Source organism: Tachypleus tridentatus, chromosome 10 (assembly GCF_004210375.1).
Source record: "Tachypleus tridentatus isolate NWPU-2018 chromosome 10, ASM421037v1, whole genome shotgun sequence".
Classification (NCBI taxonomy): Eukaryota; Metazoa; Arthropoda; class Merostomata; order Xiphosura; family Limulidae; genus Tachypleus; species Tachypleus tridentatus.
The window spans coordinates 144,977,400-144,989,530 of record NC_134834.1 but is presented as its reverse complement, the minus strand read 5'-3'; the positions used below and the strand labels follow the sequence as shown (position 1 = coordinate 144,989,530).

The window sequence follows — 12,131 nt, the reverse complement described above, 5'->3', positions numbered from 1 at the left end:
TATGTCTGTTTTTCTCTGTAACTTATATTTTTTTATATTTTTACTATACAAAGAGGTGTAGGAGGCAAAATATATGTGGGGGAGGGGGCTCAAGGTTTATTTGACTGGGCGAAGCGAGTACGTGTGTGTTGCAGGCGCACCAGTTGTAGTCAGGGCCCAGAGCTTGTCTCAAGGCTATCTTCTGAGCCCACCGAGGGGAATCGAAACCCTGAATTTGGCGTTGTTAATTTGTAGACTTACCGCTATACCAGCGAGGGACCCCTGGAAGCACTTAGGTTCTGATTAAATCTTATGTAGATGCATTTATCTGCTTTTTCAGAGAGTAAATTTCTTGATATTTTTCATTTATACTAAAATAGACCCATATAACACCCATAACCGCTTTCTACACTACTGATATATAAGTTTATTAAATTATTATATTTTTAGATAATCATGTTTAATGATATCTTAAGATATCGTATATTTTAGTTTTTACTTCATGTTATATATATATATATGTGTGTGTGTGTATTTGTTTTGTTTTTCATTTGACAGTATGTCAGCAGTTTCTTGGTTGCTGGAAGTGACCAAACATCACGTGCTGAATTTGTACGAACTCAACTTGAAAGCATGAGGGTAAGTGTTTATTGCAGTGTATTATTTATCGATTTCCATTTCATACGATCAATATTTTTTTCTACTATTGCATTTCCTTTTTGTAAAGTAATTATTGTCATTCTAAGGAGCACGAAACCTGTTGACGTATCTGTACAGTAGTTTTTGATATCCATAATAACTACTATACCTGTTGATGTATTTGTACAATAGTTATTGATATCCATAATAACTACTATACCTGTTGACGTATTTGTACAATAGTTATTGATATCCATAATAACTACTATACCTGTTGACGTATTTGTACAATATTTTTTTGACCTCCATAATAACTACAGTACCCGTTGACGTATCTGTACAGTAGTTCTTGATATCCATAATAACTACTATACCTGTTGACGTATTTGTACAATATTTTTTTGACCTCCATAATAACTACAATACCCGTTGACGTATTTGTACAATAGTTATTGATATCCATAATAACTACTATACCTGTTGACGTATTTGTACAATAGTTATTGATATCCATAATAACTACTATACCTGTTGACGTATTTGTACAATAGTTATTGATATCCATAATAACTACTATACCTGTTGACGTATTTGTACAATATTTTTTTGACCTCCATAATAACTACAATACCCGTTGACGTATCTGTACAGTAGTTCTTGATATCCGTAATAACTACAAAACCTCTTGACGTATCTGTACAGCAGTTCTTGATCTCCATAATAACTACAATACCTGTTGACGTATTTGTACAATAGTTTTTTGACCTCCATAATAACTACAATACCTCTTGTACGCCACCCGCTATGTCTCTATACAGCGGTATGTCTCCGTATTTACAACGCTAACATCAGGGGTTCGATTCCCTTCGGTGGGCTGAGCAGATAGCCCCTTGTGGCTTTGCTATACGAAAAACACAAACACACACGTATCTGTACAATACTTATTGATATCCATAATAACTACAATACCTGTTGACGTATTTGTACAATAGTTTTTTGACCTCCATAATAACTACTATACCTGTTGACGTATTTGTACAATAGTTATTGATATCCATAATAACTACTATACCTGTTGACGTATTTGTACAATATTTTTTTGACCTCCATAATAACTACAATACCCGTTGACGTATCTGTACAGTAGTTCTTGATATCCGTAATAACTACAAAACCTCTTGACGTATCTGTACAGCAGTTCTTGATCTCCATAATAACTACAATACCTGTTGACGTATTTGTACAATAGTTTTTTGACCTCCATAATAACTACAATACCTCTTGATGTCTCTATACGCCACCCGCTAGTACAGCGGTATGTCTCCGTATTTACAACGCTAACATCAGGGGTTCGATTCCCTTCGGTGGGCTGAGCAGATAGCCCCTTGTGGCTTTGCTATACGAAAAACACAAACACACACGTATCTGTACAATACTTATTGATATCCATAATAACTACAATACCTGTTGACGTATTTGTACAATAGTTTTTTGACCTCCATAATAACTACAATACCTCTTGACGTATCTGTACAATAGTTCTTGATATCCATAATAACTACAATACCTGTTAACGTATTTGTACAATAGTTTTTTGACCCCCATAATAACTACAATACCTCTCGACGTATCTGTCCATCATAGTTGTAGAGAATGACGTTTTGGGAAAACCCTGTGATGATATCATTGAGGTCATTCATGTTCAGTTTCATGGCCATGTCATTTACTGCCAGTTGTTTCTATCTATCTTCAGGTCTTACATGCTCTTCATAGAACTTTTATTCTGATTGACAGCCAGAGGTGTAACTAGGTGTAAACATGTTGTAGAATGTATGAGAGGAAACTCCGTCCTCTCCTTCTTTTGTAGAAACAGTGGGACCTCCCCCGGAAAAGTTTTGAATTTTAAATTGTTTTTTTCTTTTGTATGCACGTAACCCATAAGAAGTTAACCGTACAGGCGATATAACGTGAGAAAAGTAGTCAAATTAAGTTTTACATCAAAGAAATACTGTTCCTTATATTTTAAATGTCATTACACTTGGCCATATATCTAGGTACGGCCCTACCTATGATTACTCTGAACATAGCATTAGCATGCCTTATTTGTTGTAAATATTGTCTATGAAACGTTTCTTTAGCTTTGCATACTTTTAAGCTATTTCTTTGTATTTAATGTAACCTGTGTTTTCATTAGGTACTGAAATTAAAATCGAAATGGTCTCGAAGTGTCTGAATAAATTTTTCTTTCTTTCGTTCTGAACACGATATTAGGTTTTCAGGCGAGATAAAATATTTATCTCTCACTTTCCAGAGATAACATGTATTTTATTAATGTGATTGTAGTTTATATGATTATTGTTAATGTGATTGTACTATTTCTTGCACAGTTCAGATTTCATTTCGTTTGTTATTCTTTATTGTTTGTCTTCATAAACTGAGTTCTGGCTGAAATATCTTCTACCCGACTCTGTAGTTACATAGTAGAATGTGCTCTAAAGCTACGCTGTTAACCTGCTTGTATGTAACTCCAGACGTTGTTAGGGGAATATTTATGAAGTTTTGTATACTGGTATCAGTTTCTTCAAAAAATATGAAATCTCCCACAGTGTTTTTTGTTCTGTAAGTAAATTATACTTGTTATGTCTGTGCAGTTGCTTTCATTATATCATTGGTCAAAATGTTTAATATAGCTGTTTGTGTTATTTTTATGATAGAGATTGTTTTACATTGATAGCTTTGTGAAAAGTTGCTAGGACAACAGCCGAAAATATCGCTAAAAGCGTAGATGTGTCAATGATAAAACAATGCATTACAATGGCTGTAAGTAAGAACACTGGATTTATTTTTGCTGTTATACGTATGGGTAGCTTGCTTTGACCAGAGGTTGATATTAATTGTTTAATTCGCTGAAAGCCATTGTTCGTTTGTTTGTTTTAGATACAGAAATATGACACTGAGTTTAATTATATTATATTCTTGAACACACTTCTTGTTTAATAGGATTGATAATTTGCATTATTATTTGTTTGTTTCCAGTCTCCGTACTAAGTTGCACATGATTTGGTAAACTAAAGAGAAAGCAACTAGTCCATATCAACCAACACCTATTCTTGGGTTACTAGAACCAAGTACAGGGATCTGATCTTCACTCTTATAACGCAACCACGATTCCGAGGTGATAACTGCGATTTTGTTGTAACGGAACGCAAGCCGTGGACCTTTCGATTTGCAGTTCAGTAGGGTAACCCCTAGGACACACTAGGCTTTCGCATTCGAAAGCTACTATTAAATGTTTATTGATCTGTTATTTAAAAATAAAGTGCTACTTTTCGTAGGTTTATGTTAACTGGAGTAGTTTAACATTGTATTACAATGTTGGCTTGGCATGACCAGATCGCTCGACTCGCAATTTGAAGTTTACGGGTTCGAAACATTTAATGTGACAGTACTCGCACTATTCGTTGGTAAAATAGTAGCTCAAGAGATGGTGATGACTGGCTACCTTCCCTCTAGTTTTTCACTACTAAATTAGGGACGGCTAACGAAGATAGCGCTTTTGTAGCTTTGCGCGATGTTCAAAAAAAGAGTTAATTGTTAAAGAAAAAAACAACTACAGTATTTATCGAGCTCAGAGAGACTCCTAGTGGACGTTCAGTATTTGTGTAAATTATCAATTTAGTTTGAGGTAAGAATAGCTAAAAAGCTTTGAATAAATAGTTTGTTTCTCGGAGCGTTTGCTGGGTTCTCCAGTTATATAACTATTTCAGTGACCTAAGTCGATTTTCAAAATTTCATTTCTTACTAAGACATATAGCACTTCGTCACCATGAGTTCAGCGTGTTTGATACGTTGAAAATCATAATAAACGTGTGCTCAACGTTTTGAACTCTAGAATTAGCCCTTCAACCTGTTTTGAGGTAATTAATTTACTCTGATTGTAATATTCGCTTACATTTGATATTACCAATCTATCTTTATTAATACATGCCATCGTTACAGTTTTAATTACCACGTTAGCTTAATATGAGCATAAACCAAGTTATTAATATATAAAATGATTAGTGTATTCATGAAACTGCAAAATTAGTGTTTTGAATATTTCGTATATGTTACTATATTCATTCGTATTGGAGCTACTTTCAAACTGTGAGCCATGTTATTGGACATCCAGAAGACCGTACTCCTCAATAGAACAGTCAGATATGTAGATGACCATTTGGGAAACCATTCCATGTTATAAAGTAGAACTCGTTCAACATATAACTATACCTCCCCCCTTTAGTGACACAGCGACATGTCTTCGAACATATACCACTAGAAACCGAATTTCGACATTCCTGGTGAGGCCTGGCATGGTCAGGTGGTTAGGGCGACATGAGTTCGAATTCTATTTCAGTCGGTCAATCCCACTATTCGTTGGTAAAGAGTAGTCCAAGAGTTGGCGGTGGGTGGTGATAACTAGCTTCATTCCCTCTGGTCTTTCACTGCTAAATTAGGAATGACTAGCGCAGATAGCTCTCGTGTAACTTTGCGCGAAATTCAGAATCAAAACAAACAAATTACCACGATAGGCAACAGTGTGAAAAATATGCTAAATATTATCTCTAGATCTGTCACAGGTATGTTTTATGCTCCAGATTTCGTTCGTAATTCTCTGTTATTCTCAAAGACACGGCCTTCAGGTGTTCCTGAATTCTACAGATTGACTTTACTATAGAGCATACTAAAGAAATCTCCAGTGACACTTCACGATAAAGTTCAGAAATATCAGAGGGGGATGACCTGTAAACTAGAACAATGCGTAACTAGCAATATAATAAGGTTGCAACATATCGTAGGCAGTCCCAAAGGCATGCTAAACACGTAAAAGTCTGAAAACGTCTGAAAATCTTGATAAATTAAACCAGTTCACTTTTCTAAGGTATAAGAATGGCAGATTCAATTCATGGCCTAAAATGCAAAATACCGTAAGTTAAACTGTATACACGTCTTTCTCGACACTGTGTGGGTAAAGACAGTACAAAACGTTTGGTGTTGCACTTTTTCACGATAGTGTTTAATGTCTTTGCTGTGCTCGTGCAGTATGTTATGATAAAAGAGCACGTGGATGCAGCAAGCATCCTTGATTACTGCAGAAAAAGCAAGCAATGTCAAGTGTTAGTACAGGGGCATGGGCGGATCCCGACGATATAATGAAAAATAATGAAACGACGCGCCCAAACAGCCCGTGTTCGTGAAATGCCGAAACATGGTGCGTGGGCTGGCCATTCATCATCACTGTTGGCATCATGCTGTAACTGGTCAAAGAAGGATTTGAAGACATACATCTAAGTGTTGGGTCGACCTTTGCATTGTGTCCTATTAATTCTAAATGCTGATAATAAACATTGGTTCAATAGAATTAGCCCACATTCAAATACATGTATTATACTGGTTCGTGTGATTGTTGCTAATGTGCAACATAGTTACTAATTATTGATTCGTGTATTTCTTGATAATGTAAAACAGTGCCACTAATTGATGGTTCGTTTAATTGTTGTTAAAGTGAAACATTGTTACTAATTACCGGTTCGTGCAATTGTTGCTAATGTGAAACATTCCTTATTCTTCTCAGTTTTTGTTATTAATACAAAGTAGTTCTACCGATTATTAGAGATGGGTCAAGGATAAGCAGTGTATGACACCTTGGAGATGGGTCTAAGATAAGCTACATATCTGAATAAACTACATTGTCGTGACGTTAAGCATTTAGAATGCAGTTAACCTACGTTACTTAAACATGTGACGTGACATTGGAAGTGTGTTTCTATCAAGTGAATTCTTAAAGTGATAATAATATAGATGGTCTAGAGGCTAGAGGATGTGACTCGCAGTGCATTGGTTACGGGTTCAAACCCTGTCACAGAATATGCTCGACCTTTCAACTGTGAGGGCGTTACAAAGTTATGGCCAATCTCGCTGTTATTTGGTAAAGAGTAGCCAGAGAGTTGGCGGTAGGTGATGCTGACAAGCTGAAGAGAGTCTTGCAAAACGTGACTTACTTAAATGAAACTTTAAAAAATCTAACTGACTTTGGAAGTTTCTTTCCATTCAAAGAATCCTTAAAGCTGTTAGTATTAAGTGAGGATAGATACCTAAACCTCATAAAAAAAGTGTATGTAAGTGAACTTATACGGGTGGTGGTTTTCACAATTGATCTTCAGTAACCACCCCTCCGTGTAAAAATCTTAACCAATTTATACCAAACCACCAGCTTCGGTGATTCATAATTCAATATATCCCTTTTAAACAAACATCATATGTACTGTCTTGTAGATGATATTGGGATTCATGGTGATGTGTGTACAGCTCTTGGACCCTTTGCTGTAAGTTGAAATATTTATAGTTGAATTGGTATAAGTGCCTTTGTTTTGTAGATGATTTGTAATCCATTAACAAAGTTAATAATTTATTTCTTAAATTATCAACCTGTTGTTTATGTTTGGAAGAGAAAAACCACAAAAAGGCAGCGAGAACCATAACATGAATAGTTTTAACTAAAATAAAAAAAGAATTACACAGTCAGTGATTCTCTTACCCTTATGAAATCGAACCTATAGAGAAAATAAAGGATCACAGAATTCAAGAGACCAAAGTAAAAGAGAGTTAATCATGCCATGAATAACTTTAGTAACAGAAGGATGTGAAGAAGTAGGATGATATGATAACTGAAACAAATTTGACACGTTGAAGAATGAGAAACAGGTAAGTATATTTCAACTCGAGAAAACATATCATTAACAATTACCTGTTGCTATATAAATCCAACCTCAAATCTCTATACTAAAACGGTGTCAATATCCCCTTCAGGAATAAAAAAAGTGCCAAAGAGTGGAATGAAAATTTGGTTTCAGGGAATAAAACTCGTTAATGCGTTCCAAATGTATATTATAGCCCAGAAGTCATAGTTAAAGGAGTCTCTTGAGTTCCTGAAGGACGAGATAATTGGTAGCTATATGAAGGACATAGCTTTCATGCTTCCAGTTAATGTTAGAATATGCTTGATGAACAAGTGAGAGAGGACACTTAGAGGAAGTAATAGAATGTACAATTTTTGGACAACCATGGAGTTTCAATAGTACAGTAAATGTAATTAAGGAAATATTGCTGATTTGACATGCTATCAGCATTGAGTGATATGAAGACGTCAAATCAAAAATTGATAGCACTGAACAGGATGAGATTCATAACGTCTTATTGGAAAAACAGCATCGTTTTCCCAAACCACTCTACAAGTATCTACGAGTCCTTTTTGTCTCTTCTATGAGGTGCTTAATGCCAACTATGTTAAATTTTGAGTCAATAAGTTCCTTTTGTAAATTCATCACAGTAATATATGAAGACATATCAGAAACTCGTTTACATCTTTCTGAGAAATTGTGCATTTGCAGTTCAAACAATGTGAAAAAAGGTTCGAGTGTAACTGAATGAAGTTATCTTAGCTACAATGTTCCTACCCTTAAAATTTCCAAATGTTAAAATAAGGACCATCGGTTTAAAAGGATGAGGTAAAAAAATTGATTTCACTTGTTAGTATGTATTCGTATTACATAGTGTAATAATACGATAAACACATCTTTGACAAATTGTCAAGATAGAATTATACAGCAAAACAAATGCTGTAAACATTGTAGGGCAGAAGTTTCGGCTAGTGATTCAATAGATAATGAAACTAGGACCAGTTATATGGTAACAAACTTTAGAATTTGCACTGACAGCACAGTCCTTCCACATAATGTTATATTCAATTCCCAAGTTAATTTATTAAATAAGGAAAGCGAAACTCCACGAGAATTGGACTACAGGTTTTACAAATCTCTTCTTTGAACAGAATGATCTGTCTCATTAATATAAAGAATATTCATTACAGTATAAACAACGTATAAAATATTGGGTCTAGGATATACAATACATAACACCTTTGAGATGAGTACAGGATAAGCAATGCAGAATATCTTTGAGATGAGTCTTATAATTTGTTTTTCTTGTAGTATATAATATTTTAATTCATTAAATGATTAAAACTTTTAAAAGTTATGATTATTTTTTCCATGACTTAAATTCTCCACACAGAACAGCAATTGGTAAAACTATTAATTCATAACTGCACCTATAAAAACTGTTGGTATTGGCCTTCTGTGACAGGCTTATTCGAAGCAGTGATGTCATGTGCTTACTAAGAAACGAAACGTTATCATTGGGGAAAAGTGTTATTTTACCATAATGGACATAAAATGTACCTATGCATCTATGTACGTGATCGAAATAATAAATTCAGTGTGCGCCATCTGTTGAATGACATCACAAACAAATATCATTAAAATTCACACTTTGAGTATTCAAGATTCAGACAGAAAAACAACTGACACTGACAGTGGCTTGCTTAACATACTTAAACGAAATTTTAAAAATAATCTAACAAACTGTAACAACCATTTCTTCGTCACAGAACACGACTTTACGTAAAAGTTCTCTCAACACAATAAGAACACGATTTTCACTAGAGCTGTACATGAGGGTTTGATCATATCCTTATTGATGTAATTTTTAAATGTAGTACTAAAAATGGAGTTCTTAAAACTTACTTTTAATATGTAAAAACTTTACAGTTTATATCAGCACAATCCGAACAAATTTTGCGTGAAGTACGTCCCAGAAGACCTACCATGGCCAGGTGGTTAGGGCGCTCGACTCACAAACTGAGAGTCGCGGGTTCGAATCCCCGTCACACCAAACATGGTTGCATGGGGGCGTTATAATGTGACAGTCAATTCAACTGTTCATTGGTAAAAGAGTCGGCGGTGGGTTGTGATGACTAGCTGTCTTCCCTCTATTCTTACACAGCTAAATTAGGGAAGGCTAGTGCAGATAGCCCTCATGTAGCTTTGCACGAAATTCAAAAACAAAACAAAACTTCTCAGGGAAAAATAATTTAGAAAATATTCACCTTTGTAGCTTATACAAATGAGATATGAATACTACAATTAGTAATTACTAGCACAAAGAACCGCCCGTAGGACATTGTTTCTGATGGTTACCATAAACAATATAAGATAATTTAAGGTACCCCTTGCAGTACGTGAATTTGAAATGTTAAAATCTTATATTGTTACGCCGTGCAGTATTAAAATAATACGACTTGTGCATGCCACTTTCAGAACAAGATAAATAACGGTTTTTTTATGTTTTAGTCGTGTTTCTCTTATCCAGGTTAATCTCTTTAATCTATTCTAACTTATCTGACCTGCTAGAGTTGTGATACTCGTGTTCTAACTTGATTGAAGTGCGCTTACTACTTTCGATTAAAATTCGCGAGTATATCTTGCACATTCTAAACTGATGACGTCAAAATCAATCCGGAACATGTAAGAAATAAACCATAAATAAAATATGAAAACGAGGCGAGTTATTTTTTAGGAAGAGTAGAACGTATTCAGTTCTCCAGTAAACAGTTTACAAGGTCGTTAAAACAAAGTATACATCCACTGCAAGCACTTTAGCTGAGATTTTTGTGCATTTGAATAGCTGGTTTAGGCATGCTATTCATATTAATATGATTATGAAATAGGCGGTAACTGCCTATTAGACAAACGCTTGTTACTAAGCATGTTAATTCTCAGTATTTAGGGATTGACTGAGAAAAAAAATGGCTTCCACATTCAATCTGTTATTCTATGATGCCTACAAATAATGGATAATACACAGTTATGGCTTTAATTGAGCATCTAATTGCCATTATAGAGCGTTTTACATCTTGTGATACTCGTAATATCAATGAAAAGTATCGCTAAAGTGGAGTAATGGAAACTAGCTAAAGAGTCGAAGTGTTCACCTTTCCTTTTCTTCTTTTTGCACAATAGCTGAAAAATATGTGAAGTGATAGCGTACTCCCACTAAACAAGGTAGAGCTTAATACAAGATGTAAAAAAAAAATACAATTTTAATGTGAACAGAAAATACCAGATATACGAACTTAGGTGACTAACATGTAGAATACTCGATGCTTTGTACACTATACAATCGGTGTCTTTAGGGAGTCCACTCCTGTATTGTGTTAAGTGAAGGGGTAAAAGAGAATATAAATACACATAATATTAAATTTTATGACACACATTCATAGAATACACTAACTTTTGGTCGGGGAAAATAATGCAAATGATACTTGTATATATTTTTCATGTATTCTTTCATTACTGTAGGTTTCTTTAAATTAAGTTCCCAGCAGTAAAGGTTATGACCAGTGATGATTAATAATATATTGTAGCCAACTGTATCACGTAATACCAATGTGTGTGTGTTTTTTAGCAAAGCCACATCGGTCTATCTGTTGTGTCCACCGAGAGGAATGGAACCCCTGATTTTAGTGTTATAAATCCGTAGCATTGCCGCTGTACCAGCGGAGGGGGGGGGCGGCATGGCCAGGTGGTTAAGGTACTCGACTCTTAATCCAAGGGTCCTGGGTTCGAATTCCCGTCACACCAAACATGCTCGCCCTTTCAGCCGCGGGAGCGTTATAATGTTACGGTCAATCCCACTATTCGTTGGCAAGAGAGTAGCCCAAGAGTTGGCGGTGGTTGGTGATGACTAGCTGCCTTCCCTGTAGTTTCACATTGCTAAAGTAGGGGCAACTACCGCAGGTAGCTCTCTTGTAGCTTTGCGCGAAATTCAAAATAAACCAAACCAAACTCTAGGGATCGAATGTAGCTGTCTCATGCATTCGTAGCAAGCTGTCTACAAACACAGCTGAAGGGTTAATTTTACAGCTTCTTTAAGTATAGTACTTTTGTTTTTAACTCTTACCTGGTGATGACCCGATACTATTGGTCGAAACGTCGTAACTGGTAATATCAGAACTTGCTTAGTGTGAAAGTTGTTATTGTATTTTTGAATTAATTACTTAGTTCATTATGATTCTTACGGTTGCTTGTAAAATACATTTGCTTGTTTATAACTTTTGCGAAGGAAGGGTTCATTGGTTTAAGAAGAGATTGGAACAAGTTTATTTTAAGCTAAATATAAAGTATTTTGATACAATTAAGGGAAACAGAGAGGGGGAAAATCACACAGTTCTGAAAAAATGTTTCACCCAATTATGTGACTGACTCTGTTGCATCGTTTAACATCGAATAATACTAAGCTAAATAATAAAGACTTTCCGGGAATGGTTTTTAGACATAATACTAAAGAACAGCGCTGAATACCGCCCAGTCTAGAGTCAGTTTTTTGATATTTTAAATATGATAGACACGTGGACCAAACGGCCAAGTCATAGACAACACGTCTGCAGATGAAACTGTCAGAAGTGTTTAGTGACGTATCGCAGACGAGACTTGGGACATTCCGACACGCAACCCGGATAGTAACTAAACTAAGCTAACTAAGCCTGGCTCAAATTCAACCAGACTCAAGAATGCCAATTTAAGTTTCGTCTTTGCTTCTGAAATATTTCACTAGTTATTATCGCAAGAATTATT

The 12,131-nt window shown here is 35.3% G+C and overlaps 1 protein-coding gene across 5 annotated transcripts in view; it reads left to right on the top strand.

Annotated features, from left to right (window-relative positions):
* LOC143230528 (uncharacterized) overlaps nucleotides 1-12,131 on the top strand; it is a 286,917-nt gene that overhangs the window by 51,615 nt on the left and 223,171 nt on the right. For 3 of the 5 annotated variants that reach the window (XM_076464250.1, XM_076464253.1, XM_076464252.1), the window contains exon 2: nucleotides 538-618. The exons of the other annotated variants lie outside the window; for them this stretch is intronic. In XM_076464250.1, the coding sequence (XP_076320365.1) occupies nucleotides 538-618 (81 nt within the window). The remainder of the gene's footprint in view (nucleotides 1-537; nucleotides 619-12,131) is intronic. 5 annotated transcript variants of the gene reach the window in all.